The sequence below is a fragment of the Hippocampus guttulatus genome, chromosome 12, assembly GCF_054856545.1.
Source record: "Hippocampus guttulatus isolate MCC_2025c chromosome 12, RoL_Hgut_1.0, whole genome shotgun sequence".
Lineage (NCBI taxonomy): Eukaryota > Metazoa > Chordata > Actinopteri > Syngnathiformes > Syngnathidae > Hippocampus > Hippocampus guttulatus.
Genome location: NC_141272.1, coordinates 363614 through 376946, shown reverse-complemented (window position 1 = coordinate 376946; position 13333 = coordinate 363614). Strand labels below are relative to the sequence as shown.

The 13333-nt window shown below is 55.3% G+C and overlaps 2 protein-coding genes across 3 annotated transcripts; one reads left to right on the top strand and one right to left on the bottom strand.

Moving 5' to 3' along the window:
• Window positions 1–452: 452 nt before the first annotated feature.
• On the bottom strand, window positions 453–1349 carry triap1 (TP53 regulated inhibitor of apoptosis 1). Its single transcript, XM_086124757.1, has one exon. It carries the CDS (start codon window positions 1065–1067, stop codon window positions 819–821), a length of 249 nt encoding a protein of 82 aa, XP_085980883.1. The 5' UTR covers window positions 1068–1349; the 3' UTR covers window positions 453–818.
• A 79-nt stretch (window positions 1350–1428) lies between these two features.
• Window positions 1429–13290, top strand: supt5h (SPT5 homolog, DSIF elongation factor subunit). 2 transcript variants are annotated; one of them, XM_086124752.1, is made up of 30 exons: window positions 1429–1560; window positions 1763–1868; window positions 2641–2788; window positions 2861–2929; window positions 3569–3580; window positions 3656–3725; window positions 3928–3996; window positions 4575–4640; window positions 4709–4739; window positions 4812–4880; window positions 5140–5391; window positions 5593–5682; window positions 5766–5836; window positions 5908–6013; window positions 6791–6881; window positions 6975–7111; window positions 7264–7419; window positions 7498–7644; window positions 8132–8278; window positions 8371–8496; window positions 8942–9026; window positions 9101–9208; window positions 9277–9379; window positions 9471–9577; window positions 10249–10354; window positions 10910–11068; window positions 11241–11409; window positions 11744–11941; window positions 12703–12798; window positions 12952–13290. In XM_086124752.1, the coding sequence occupies exons 2-30, from the start codon at window positions 1782–1784 to the stop codon at window positions 13090–13092; spliced, it is 3216 nt and encodes a 1071-aa protein (XP_085980878.1). In that variant the 5' UTR covers window positions 1429–1560; window positions 1763–1781; the 3' UTR covers window positions 13093–13290. The 2 variants fall into 2 exon arrangements, with proteins under 2 accessions (XP_085980878.1, XP_085980879.1); XM_086124753.1 differs by lacking the exons at window positions 1429–1560; window positions 1763–1868; window positions 2641–2788; ... (2 more) ...; window positions 3656–3725; window positions 3928–3996 and adding an exon at window positions 4040–4187.
• Window positions 13291–13333: the final 43 nt, after the last annotated feature.

Here is a 13333-nt window from a genome sequence, read left to right as displayed (position 1 = left end):
AACAGTGTCACCAGAAAGGGCTGGAATCAAGTTGGGGGGGGGGGGGGGGGGGGGTGGTGGTGTGTTTCTTGCCTGCCACAACTGGGATGTGCAAGTACGCAACAGTATTTGCCAGTACCCTTGAACGTATTTAAACATGTATTTACTGCAAATACATTTGTATCTATATGCCGGTACGCTCAAAGGTACAGTACTGGCAAATACGTGAGAAAGTACTTGTACTTTTCTCCCATAACACGACATGTATTGACTTATTTGTTTGGGCACATGGCCGATATTATACCAATTCATTCAAAAATGTACAAACTAAACATTTATCGAATGGGCGTGTGGTAATTGTGGGGGGGAAAAATTCCCGTGTTTTTGTCATTTAGCCGAGAATCACGTTGCCGTCTTCGTCGTATTGGTAGCTCGGCTTCCGTACAGTAGCCGACACGACAAATACAAGAAAATACTTTCTTCAAATGTTGTTTCGTTTATTTTAAAAAAACGGCTTCCTGACATTAAAAAAAAGAACTGAACTGAAGAGAATTTGCGATTTGAGTACGTGAAGAAACTTGGAAATCGATGCACTTGGCAAGCCAGAGGTGCTCGTAGGCATTTGTGTCACAAAACACATGTTCATCTCGTCCCGGAGTGCAGAATTTCTTTCTGTCCCGTGTGCCGCTGCGGGGACAAAAAGACAAGAGCAAGCGATCAGGTCCGACTGCGCTCTTCCGTGCGCATGCTGACTCGGAAGCCGCGGTCAGTCAGTTTGGGGGGTTTGCGGGTGTTGTTGGGGGGCGGAGGGCGCTCGTCTCGTCACTTGCTGTCTTTTTTCAGCCGTCGGGTTTGTCCTTGTTGGGGCCCATGAAGTCCAGGCCGTCCACGGGGATGTCCTTGTCCTTGATGGCCTTCTGCACGCAGCGTTGGTACAGCCGGAAGCTGTCCGCGCAAGGCTCGGCGCCTCGCTCTCCCTTCAGGAACTTCTCGGCGAACCATCGATTGAAACATTGGTCGTACTCCCGCTTGAGCTCCGTGCAAGCCTCACCTACGCTGTTCATCTCCCGAGCGACGGCAAAACTCATACAATCGCCCACAAAAACACCCGAGCCGGATCGGACGGACTTTGTGCTACCGTTACGTCACTATAGCACACTGGGAGGTCGACGTACGACATCAGAGATTCCGAGAGCAAGAGCGCTTACTCCTTCGTGCAACCGCGGGGCCCTGAAAACCCGCGAAGGCAAAAAATACTCTGTTTTTCAAAGGCAGACTTATTCAAAACACGCTGTCATAACCGCAGTGTGCGTTAACCACGAAAACCGGGGATTTTCTCCACCCGCTCCAAACCCCAAAGAAAAAAAAATCCTAGAATTGGTGAACCGCGAGTATGCTGTGGTTCCGTTTGAAGTGAGACCTCTTTTATTCAGCAGACACGGCTTTCAAACTATCGCGAGATCGGCCAGATCACCGGAACTCTCGCGATTGAATCCAGCGGCTGCGCGAAAGACGACTGCGAAACGAGACATTTTCATCTTGGCCTGTTTTGTCCCACCGCCAAGCGATCACCGGAAGAAGGTACGTCTCGCTTTGGAAGTTGGAAGAGCGCGTCGCAATTTCGAAGCTGTCGGGAAGGTGCCGTCGGCGCAGAAGTCGACATCCTGGCTCTGCCCGGCCTTGGCTGGTGCCTGTTAGCTTAGCTTTAGCACAAGAGGTTGCGCCTAATTCAAACGACGGAGCCGAGTTGTTTTGACGATTGCCTACGTTTGCGATCCCGCAGTCACGCGGCGCCCCCAAAGATGTCTGACAGCGACGACAGCGACTTCTCCGACAACCAGAGTGAGCGCAGCAGCGACGGAGAAGCCGAAGAGGCGGAGGAGAACGAGGTAGTCTCGTGCTAATGCTAATGCTAACTATCGACACAACAACAACGACGGAGGCGCTGGACTTACCTTCATCAGATATGGTTTTAAATCTTACGTTTTACTTTGCACCAAGGGCTGCCAGATTATGGCCAAAAAGATCACAATGCCCTACTCTTCATCATTTTTGGGGACGCAAGTTGTGTTTTATTGCATTACTCTCCAGCAAACGATATATTTAAATTAGTGAAGCACTAAATTTAAAAGTAAACGGAAATAGATTCCATTTTGCAACGAACGACAAATAATAACCCCCCCCCCCAAAAAAAAATTCCATTACATTTAAATTGACCAAAGGCTCATGCATATATACGCTATATCTTATGTCATATCAGTGGCCTGAGCCCAGACAACAGATGTGAATACTTTTGAGGCACCAGCTCCACCTCTCCAATTTTGGTGGCTTAAACATGCACATAAAGAAATGACATTTTTAATCATCGCATGAAAGCAGCACTTTTTTTTTTTTTTTTTTTTACATGTGGCAAAATAAGCCACCTCAATGTGTTTTGAGCTAATTCATTGTAATGCGCAGAGATAACTATTGGGTGGTCATTTGCATTTAAATTTGCATCCGTGCGGTCAAATTCTGATGAAAGCGTACAATACAATAAGAAAATGATTGCACGTCTTTGCGATATCCATCTTGCGTCGGCCATTATTGCCATATGGATATATTTTCGCGATAGCTTCCCGAGTGCCAAGCGTGTCGTATGAAATGTGTTTTGGTATCCAGGAGGAGCCGGGCAGCCCCGTGGGCAGCGACAAAGTGGCTGAGGAGGAGGGCGAGGACCTGGATGACGAGTACGACGAAGAAGAGGAAGACGACGATGAGCGTCCTCGGAAGAAACCGCGCCACGGAGGCTTTATCCTGGATGAAGCCGGTCTGAAATATTCTTTTACCGTCGAGCTTCCTCCTTCCGTGACCTCTTAATAACTCTTCTTTCTTTTTGCAGATGTGGACGACGAGTATGAGGACGAAGAAGACCAATGGGAGGAAGGAGCTGAGGACATCCTGGAGAAAGGTGAGGACGTCCCACGCGTGAACGCAAAGCGAACTCTGAAAAAGACGCCGGAACCTTCGAGTGGGGCCGGGCCGTTTGGCACGGCGCGGTAAAATGGCTCAATCCCTTCCAGCGGATACAACTCGTATTATTCGGCTGAGAAGCAAGAGAGTGTTGTGTTGATTTGATGGGATTTGTTGACAAAAGTGGGTTGTGCCAGCATCTGCCGGGCACGCGGTGGCCCGACACGGTGCTGTACGTTCATATCCGAGTCTGTGAAAGTACGACAAGTTAAGATGGCGTCTTCTCTTTGTCTCGCCGGTCGCTCACGCATGTCCTCTACGGTTCACGGCAATCTTTCTGCCCTCTCCGAAAGTGTGCGAAAATGGACCGGCACGTTTGTTGCCCGTGCGCGGCGTGCCAACGCTTCCTCGTGGTTGACAACATGGTCAATGACTGACACTGACATTTGTCTTAAGGGCTGCACGTCCATCCACGCGGCGACGCCATATTTGAACACACCGCCATTAATGTCTGCTCTCTTCTTCTCCCATTGCTTTGCGCTGCCGATGCCCCCCTCGCCTTCCCGCCTCCTATCCCCTTGTTCAACTTGCGTGACGCTTCATCTTGCCTCCTTCCTCCTCCACTCGGCCCGCGCAGAGGAGGCTGAAGGTAAGTCTTCGAGCCGGCGCGGCACTTGAATGTGGTCGTGCGGACGGGGGTGTGACGACGACGGCCCGCTTTCAGTGTCCAACATCGACCACGTGGTCCTGGATGAAGACCACTCAGGGTCCAGGAGGCTGCAGAACCTCTGGAGGTGAGACGGAGGTCATTTGGGAATAGGGGGCCAGCGACGTCAGATTTCGCCATAGGCCGAGTCGACTTGCATTCATCGATGACGTCGGTGATGTTTTTGTACAGTGCACTGAAGAAGAATTTGCCCTTTGGTTTTAGAAATTAGAGGGTAAGCACCCAAAGGTAAAAAACCCCAAACTATTCTGTGTGTGTGTCATGCGCAGAGACTCTCGAGAGGAGGCGCTGGGCGAATACTACATGAGGAAGTACGCCAAGTCCTCTGGAGGGGAGCAGTGAGTCATTTTTGCTTTCTTTGAGTTTGACGTTTTCCTGCCATGTTGTCGCTCGCTTTCTTTTCCTCCTTCAAATCCAACAGCAAAACTCCGAAAGTCGTCTTGGTTTCATACCTGGCTGCGCTTCATTTTCATCTTGTCCACAATGTGGGGGAAAATATTGATCTTTGATTTCCAAAGCAAAACACGAGGTTTGCAAATCCGAATTCGTCTTTGCTTTATTTCGTGGTATTGTGATGAAACGTCAACATAAGGCCCCCAATCGTAGGGCCACAAGTCAAGTATTCATGTTCACTCCTTTTCACTTGACCGTAAGTGCGGAGCAGAAGTTTTGTCAGCAATTCACCCAAAATGTCCGCAAAACGGCAAAAGACAAATCGGCAACTGACGTTTTGGGAGCAAAAAGCCACCATTGAGCCCCGCCCCCCGCGTTGCAGGCCCTTCTTAGCGGTCAGATTTAGTTTCCCGTCTTCGCCGGAAGGAGCCTTCACGGGTTTTTACTCAAGCGCGAGCTTTGATTTTGTTGAATATGCGGATTCCCAAAGCGCTCCAACATTGTCTTCTTGTGTGGCGCGCAGCTACTCGGGAGGGTCGGAGGAGCTCTCCGATGACATCACCCAGCAGCAGCTACTTCCCGGTGTCAAGTACGTCAACGCCGAGATCAGACAATGGCTGACTGTTCTAACTGCTCGATTGCATTTGTCCACACCAGGGATCCCAACCTGTGGACTGTCAAGTGCAAGGTGAGGTTTCCGCGCGCGTCGCGCCCACCCCCACCCCCGCGCACGCTTGCTCAGAGTCTCCTCTCTTCTCAGATTGGGGAGGAGCGGGCGACGGCTATCGCGCTGATGAGGAAGTTCATCGCCTATCAGTTCACGGACACGGTAAGGACGCCCGGCTCGGCTCGGCTCGGCTCGCCCGGCCAGGCGGGAAGCGGCTGAGAGTCGAGTCGGCGGTTGCGTCGGCCGTCGCTCCCGAGCCACCGCGGCGACGAGGGAATGAGGATTCCGAACGCGGTCGCTCCCTTTGCCATCCTATTCGCTCATTCCCGACCCTCCGATAACCGCGACGACGGAAATGTCAGCAAACTATCGAGGTCGACTGTCAAAACAAAGCTCGAACCGCACTGAACTGCTCCCGCAGCCTCTCCAGATCAAGTCGGTGGTGGCCCCGGACCACGTGAAGGGCTACATCTATGTGGAGTCTTACAAGCAGACGCACGTGAAAGCCGCCATCGAGGGCATCGGAAACCTTCGCATGGGCTTGTGGAACCAGCAGATGGTTCCCATCAAGGAGATGACGGACGTCCTCAAGGTGGTCAAAGAGGTCACCAACCTGAAGCCCAAATCCTGGGTCAGGCTCAAACGAGGCCTGTACAAAGACGACATTGCGCAGGTACTCTGGGCCGCACCCTCGACGTCAAGTCAGATGTCGATGCTCTTCTTCAAAACCGTTGTCATACCGCCTAGCCCGGACTGACCCGAGCAGAAACGAACAAAAAAGCGCTCTGAGCTCAAAACGGCTTTGTCGCCCAACCCGCGGGATCCGATTGTTCGCACTTTGGATTCCACTGAAGTTGCGTTGTTGGCTCTCCAGGTGGACTACGTTGAGCCCAGCCAGAACACCATCTCGCTCAAAATGATCCCTCGCATCGAACTGGACCGCATCAAAGCCAAGATGAGCCTGGTAGGCCGCGCGCGCCCGGGCCGGCTCGCCTGCCCCGGCCCGCGCGGGCTCACTGGTTTGTCTGCTTCTCGGTGCGTCTCCAGAAAGACTGGTACGCCAAGAGGAAGAAGTTCAAGAGGCCCGCACAGAGGCTCTTTGATGCCGAAAAAATCAGGTGCGCGCGCCGGGCCCCTCGAACACGTCTCGCGCGTCTGTCGGAGTGACGCGCGCACTTTTGATTGACAGGGCGCTTGGAGGGGAGGTCAGTCACGATGGCGACTTCATGATCTTTGAGGCCAATCGTTACAGCCGCAAAGGATTCCTCTTCAAGAGCTTCGCCATGTCTGCGGTGGTGAGCAGGAAGTCCACGCCGCGCTGTTGTTTTGATCATTGGTTCAGCTTCTTCTTCTTCTTTTTTTTTTTTTTCTTTCATGAATGAATTGAGGGAAATCCTTGAGTCAAAAACTGCACATTATTTCAATTTGACAGCACCCAAAATGCACAAAAACGTAATCCGATTCGGATTCAGGCCATGGTTTAGTCCTTCCCCGAACATGAAATAAATTGGCCCAAAAAAAAAAGGGCAATCTTTGTATTCCAAACGAAAAAAGTAGATATTTGCAAATATGCCTTGAAATTCAACAAGGTCCATACGATGACTTGCTTCTCAAGAGTTGCCAATTCGTTCATAAGCTGCAATGCAGGCAGACCCTGGTAAGAAAAACAAACACGTTTTTACTCCAGTTTGATTGGACTTGCCGGGCCGTCCTTTGGACGGATTGCGCTTGGCGTTGACCCCGTCCGTCTTTGGCTCGCTCAACACTCTGTTGAGAGAGTGAAGCGCTTGCTGCCGTCGCGTGGCACCTCCCGGTACTACATGGAAGGTGCGCCGCTCGCCGGCGGTCTTGAAAAGCACCACCGTCTTCTTGTCGAGCTTTTCAACTTGTATTAATATTTGGGGGCCGTTTCAATTTCCGTCTTGGGAGAGAGCGGAGATTCAAGCGCATACTCGGCCTCGGATGTCATCTGTAAGGCCAGTTGAGAGGAAAGAGAAGAGCTCAGTTTTCTTTTACCTATCCCCCCCCCCCCCCTGTGAGTCAGTCAGCCTCTGCTCGTTGCCCTCTGACAGATCACAGACGGCGTGAAGCCCACGCTGTCCGAGCTGGAGAAGTTTGAAGACCAGCCGGAAGGAATCGACTTGGAGGTGGTCACCGAGTCAGGTCTGTGCGCCGACGCTTGGCCGGCTCGAAGATCTGCGCCTCGCCTCTCTTGACTCCAAGCGCCCGTCCGTCTGCCCGCCCGCCCGCGCGCAGGCAAGGAGCGCGAGCACAACCTGCAGGCGGGTGACAACGTGGAGGTGTGCGAGGGGGAGCTGATCAACTTACAGGGGAAAATCCTCAGTGTGGACGGCAACAAGATCACCATCATGCCCAAACACGAAGACCTCAAGGTACACGCGCGGCGTACGCGACACGTCGCTTTGAAGAGCAAAAGCGTGCCGATCGGTCGCCAAAAGGCCGAGCGACAACATATCGGGCTCCCCCAAAATTGGAGAGGCCTCGCCCCTCATTGAGCCCCCGTCTTCGTCCCACCCGCGCGTAGGACCCCCTGGAGTTCCCGGCTCAAGAGTTGAAGAAATACTTCCGGATGGGCGACCACGTGAAGGTGATCGCCGGCCGATACGAAGGCGACACGGGCCTCATCGTACGCGTGGAGGAGAGCTTTGTCATCCTCTTCTCCGACCTCACCATGCACGAAGTAACTCCTCCGTCGCCGATGTGTTTTGTTTTTCCGAGCTGTTTGTTCATCGTTGTTTTTTTCCCCCTCTGCCTGTAGCTGAAGGTGTTGCCGAGAGATCTGCAGCTCTGCTCGGAAACGGCGTCTGGCGTGGATGCGGGGGGGCAGCACGAGTGGGGGGAGCTGGTCCAGCTGGACCCGCAGACGGTGGGCGTCATCGTGCGGCTGGAGAGAGAAACCTTCCAGGTGATCGCAAGGGGCCGCCTTACATCGTACGTGTCGCCATAGTAGCGGTTAGTTTGGACGAAGGTGGTTATCCGGAATGGGATTGCTCCAAAATGCCGCCGCCCAATCTTGAGGTGGCTTGGCCCCACCTGACCTCTCTGAGCTCCTGCGCCCCTCCCCGCCCGGTGCCTCAGATCTGCGGACCGGGAACGAAGCGGAGGCTCCGAGAGGATGCAGCTCTTTCAAACTTGTCATTCTTTGGCCTTTTGACTCCGCACGAGACTTGATTCGGAGTTGGACCGTTTGGGTGCCTCGGACTGTCTTTGTCATCTGTCCGAATGTATTTTTTTTGCCCCACGCGCAGCACGTCGCAAACGGCGGCGGCTGTGTTTTGAAAGCGCCGGAGAAATAGACTCGAGTCGGGTTGATTGAGGTGCGCGCGACGGTCCTCGCAACCTTTGTCCTCTCTCTCGACTCCTTTCAACGCGCGGCGCTCCTCCTCCGGCAGGTGTTGAACATGCACGGCAAAGTGCTGACGGTGCGCCACCAGGCGGTCAACCGGAAGAAGGACAACCGCTTCGCCGTGGCCTTGGACTCGGAGCAGAATAACATCCACGTCAAAGACATCGTCAAGGTCATCGACGGGCCCCACTCGGTAAGGATGCTCGGGAGCGGCCGACTCGGCTGCCGCCTCGCCGCCTTGGATTTGACGGGGCGCGCGCGTGTGCGCGCGCGCGGCGCCGGCAGGGCCGCGAAGGCGAGATCCGCCACCTTTTCCGGGGATTCGCCTTCCTGCACTGTAAGAAGCTGGTGGAGAACGGAGGGATGTTTGTCTGCAAGACTCGACACCTCGTGCTGGCCGGCGGCTCCAAGGTAACGCAACGCAACCGTCCGTCCGCTTCAAAATATCCACGGGTCCGAGGGCGAATTGCTCGGCTGTCACGCGGCGAGTCCGAGTTCAAAAGTCGCGCGGCGCCTTCCGATTGGCTTCTCGTGATTTTTGTCGGGCCGGTCAAGGCCGGAGAAGGGCGCCTCGTTTTTCAGACACGATGATGGCGAACTGCCCTCGGTGAGGCGTCGCGAGTGGGTTTTATTTGGAGCATTGTACAGCTAGCATTCAATGTTGCGTATCCCCCCAGAAGCTTTTCTCGGTTTGACAGCGGTCGGATGGAAAAGCTCCGGCCGGCCTGGCGCCACCAGATGTGGCTTTGTAGCGAGGCAAACGCTCTTCTTCCGAGCTTTGACGCCGGAAGAAGAGCGTCAGAAGACGTCCCGGGTCCAGGCAATCTGGGAGCGTAACGTTGCCGCTGTGTTTCAGCCCCGAGACGTGACCAACTTCACGGTGGGCGGCTTTGCTCCCATGAGCCCTCGCATCAGCAGCCCCATGCATCACGGCGGCGGCGGTAAGTGGCGCCCCGCGCCCGCTCCCGGGGCATCGCCGCCTTCTTTGATGCCGGCGCGGCCGCCCGCCCTGCAGGTGCTCAGCAGCGAGGGGGAGGCGGAGGCGGCACGGGGCGGGGCCGAGGACGACGGGACAACGAGCTGATCGGCCAGACGGTTCGCATCTCGCAGGGTCCATACAAAGGTACGGCGCCCCGCCGTTGGCCGTTTCCGAAGCGCCGACGCCCACCCGGGCCGGTTTCCGCTCGGCAGGTTACATCGGCGTGGTGAAGGACGCCACGGAGTCCACGGCCAGAGTGGAGCTTCACTCCACCTGCCAGACCATCTCCGTCGACAGACAACGCCTGACCACCATGCGAGTCGCCTTCTTGATTTGTTTGGCTCGGAACGGAGCTCGAGGCGGGTCCCTAACGGGGGCGCGCCGCGCCGCTTCTTCTCTCCCGCAGGGGTGCGCAGAAGCACAGCGGCATGACCTCCACCCACGGGCGCACGCCCATGTACGGCTCGGGCTCCCGGACGCCCATGTGCGGCTCGCAGACGCCGCTGCACGACGGTGAGCGCGCCGCGGCCCCGCCCCCAAAGCTCTTTGAGTTGTGTCATTTGAAGCCGTCGCGAGTTGGCGCGACGCCCGCCTCGCCCGCCCTTGGGCGGGACGTGCCTTCGGCTCCCGTGTGAGCGATTGGCCCTCGAGAATCTCAAAGTCCGGTTGACTCGGATTGAGCTTCCCGAGTCCCTTTGCCTTTCCTCTTCGGGAATCTCACTGAATCTTTTTTCCCCCTCCTGGATTAAAGTGCAGTGCCAATTTTGTTTACGCGTTATTAAAACGGCCTTTCATTCTGTTACTTTATTCCCCTTGTTAAGTTGGACTCTGTTCTTCTTAAATTGCCTTATTTTTTGCGGGGAGGGGGTCGACATTTTCTGCACTTTCGATCTTGTTTCAAGACCCCCCACCCAAAAATGTGTGCGTCACGGTAAAAAGGACATTTTCCAAAGCATGTTGATTTCGTATTTCTTGATGACATTTGGAATTTGTGCCGGCTCCGAAAAAGACACGACACGGCGCATGTTTTGACGAGGCGCGCGTGCGTGCGTGCGTGGCCACAGCTTTCGTGACCAAATTGTCACTGGCGTTCCAGTGCCTCGGACACGCCGGCACCAAACTCGGTCATGGGATGCCTCGCTCCGATTTCCTCGTTTTATTTTCTTTTTTCTCCTCCCAAACAGGAAGCCGTACGCCTCACAGCGGCTCACAGACGCCGCTGCACGACGGCAGCAGGACGCCCGGTCAGAGCGGCGCCTGGGACCCCAACAACCCCAACACGCCGTCCAGGTGGGCAACAGCAAGTGTCCTTTGCTACGATTTGCTTCCGCGCTCTTTTCTTCTCCGCCTTCCCGCTGCCGTGAACGGAAACGGATCGCTGCCACGCCAGGGGCGAGGATGTTGTTTCACATCAAGTCCTAACGCGATAACGTTTAAAGATGAAAACTTTGGCTTCCGCCGTCGGCGTAACAAAGCGAAGCAAGTAATTCCGCTCGGGCTGAGTCGATGCCGCCGTGTGTGTTTCTCATTCGCAAAGCGTCAAACAAATTGTTTCCCGGCACCGGTCGTTCCGCAGCTCGGAACTCGGCACGAAAAGGAGTGACCTGCGCCGGATGCGAGCCAAACGCCACCCGCGTGAGTTCATGTTAGAGGACCAAAATGAGGAACGCGAGAGCCACGGTCCCCAGACCCGCGAGATGGGCGATCGCGTCCGTGCGCCGAGCACCGCCGGCGACCTCCGCCGCGCAGTTGCGAAAGAAGCCCAAAGCTACTCGGGGACCTCGCTTTGAGGCCAACGGAACACGCGCGGACGCTAATATCGGCGTGTGTGCGCCTCCCTCCCAGGAACGACGAGGAGTACGACTTTGGCTATGACGACGAGCCCTCGCCCTCGCCTCAGGGCTACGGGGGGACCCCGAACCCCCAGACGCCAGGGTACCCGGAGGTCCCGTCTCCGCAGGTCAACAATCAGTACAACCCTCAGACGCCGGGCACGCCCGCTATGTGAGTCTCGCCGCGCCATCGCCCTTCCGGCAGCCCGATGGGCTTTCGTGTCCTTGATTCGTGTATTCTTTGTTTATTTTGGGGGCGGCGGGGGAGAGGGCGCCCGCCGATCATCTCCATCGGCATCGGCGGCGTTGTCAAACATTCCGGATGTCCCCTTGTGCCGGCGCAGGTACAACACGGAGCAGTACTCTCCCTACACCGCCCCCTCGCCGCAAGGCTCCTACCAGCCCAGTCCGAGTCCTCAGAGCTACCACCAGGTGGCGCCCTCGCCGGTAGGCTACCAGAACACCCACTCTCCAGCCAGCTACCACCCCACGCCCTCGCCCATGGCTTACCAGGTAAGAAGCTCTTTCCTCCCACCGAAGCGCTCGCGTGAAATCCGACGGAATGATGAAAAACGGAGGACGGCGCAAATCGGAGAATCGTTTCTGTCGAGAGGCTGAAATGGGGAGGATTCGGAGCGTTCGGAGTGAAGCGAGCTCTTTGATCATCGACTGCTTTTTTGCTTCGAAGCGTAGCAGGCGGTCGACCGGTGCTGCTTTTCGTTGTATTTTTTGCCGCCTTACTTGAAACTCTCGGCTTTCCGGTTCAGCCTCGAGACTTCCCTCCGGCTTGCGCGCGCGCGCGCGACTCGCGACGAGTGACTGACGTTGGGAAGCGTGTGACCCGCAGGCCAGCCCGAGTCCCAGTCCGGTGGGCTACAGCCCCATGACGCCCGGAGCGCCCTCCCCCGGCGGCTACAACCCACACACGCCGGGCTCCAACATCGAGCAGGGTGGCAGCGACTGGGTGACCACCGACATCCTGGTGCGGGTCAAGGACTCCTTCGTGGACCTGATGGGACAGAGGGGAGTCATCCGCAGCATCACGGTGAGAAGCGGGGGCATCCGAGTCCTGTTGACGTGGTGACGGAACGCCGCTCAAGGAGACACTTTGTACGCCGCATCAAGGTGCCACCGGCTATGACCAAAGCACGACTTTGACCCCCCCCCCCCCAAAATCTGACGGCAGGCAAATTTTTTTGAGAGAATTCACCGCACCTGGATTGACATTTCATTCTCAATTATTTTTAGGTGACAGAATTACTGAGGGGGGTGGGGCGATGTGATTCCTTGATTTTTAACTGATTCATGGCACGCCCAAAATGTTGATTGCACTCATTTGGACAGACGGGATGGGTTTTGTTTTGTTTTTGAGGGGGGGGGGGGTTGTTTTGCAACCGGTTGTACTTTTAAATTGTTTGGGGTAAAGAGAACATTTTATTTCTGGAAAAGATTTTCAGAACTGGAGGAATTTTTTTATGGGGTGGGGGGGGGGGGGCGTTTTATTTTTAGGCCAGATTGCCCAGCCCTTAAGATCAGGAAAACTGATCATCGATGATCAATTGTCATTTTCTGAGTCACCAGTGGAAGACAAATTCAAGTTTTTTTTTTTTGCGCCGAAGCCTCGAAAACCGCATTTTGCTTGTCGGCGTCTTCGGAGGCAGCCGAAGTCGATGAAAACATTGAAGCAAGCGGGAAAAAAATGTCCGCAACCGGCTGAGGAAAAGCGCCCTGCTTTGCGAGCGACTTCTTGGGTCCGGCACAAAAGAAGCCGGAGTTGTGACGGACTTGTCTCGTCGCCTCTCGCAGGGCGGCATGTGCTCCGTCTTCATGCAGGAGTCGGAGAAGGTGGTGAGCGTCAGCGGCGACCACCTGGAGCCCGTCACGCCCGCCAAGAACGACAAGGTAAGCCCGGCGAGAGCAAAGAGAACGTTTGCGTCGCGAACTCTTCGCTTGGCGGGCCGACGATTTGACAAACAGAATTTGACTCGGTACTCCGGAGTCGACCGCTGTCCGTACTGGCGAGTGAGAGCGCTTCGGCCTCTTTTGCGGCCGCAGGTGAAGGTGATCCTGGGAGAGCACCGCGAGGCCACCGGCACGCTGCTGAGCATCGACGGAGACGACGGCATCGTGCGCAAAGTCCTCGACAACCAGCTGATGATCCTCAACCTGAGGTTCCTGGGATGTCTGGGCCACTGAGGCCGCCAAAAACAAAGCCCCCCCGAAAAGATTCTCCTCGCAGTCAAATTAGTCTTTGGGTGTCGCGTCGCAATTTGTATTTTCTCACTTTTCTGAGGTCATCATCTCAATCCTAAACAGCCCCGTCAGATTCGAGTTGCTCTGTGCCCACGCGCGCACGCACCCCGATGACGTCAATAAAGTATGAAACGGGCCACATCGGATTGTGTCCAAATCATTTTTTGAATGAGATTGCAGCAGG

Bases quoted from the DNA above. Each gene is read 5' to 3' on its own strand.
- supt5h (XM_086124752.1), top strand. From the start codon at position 1,782: ATGTCTGACAGCGACGACAGCGACTTCTCCGACAACCAGAGTGAGCGC. The intron at 3,726-3,927 runs GTGAGACGGAGG...TGTCATGCGCAG, and splicing joins AGGCTGCAGAACCTCTGGAG to AGACTCTCGAGAGGAGGCGC. The intron at 4,881-5,139 runs GTAAGGACGCCC...CTGCTCCCGCAG, and splicing joins CCTATCAGTTCACGGACACG to CCTCTCCAGATCAAGTCGGT.
- triap1 (XM_086124757.1), bottom strand. From the start codon at position 1,067: ATGAGTTTTGCCGTCGCTCGGGAGATGAACAGCGTAGGTGAGGCTTGC.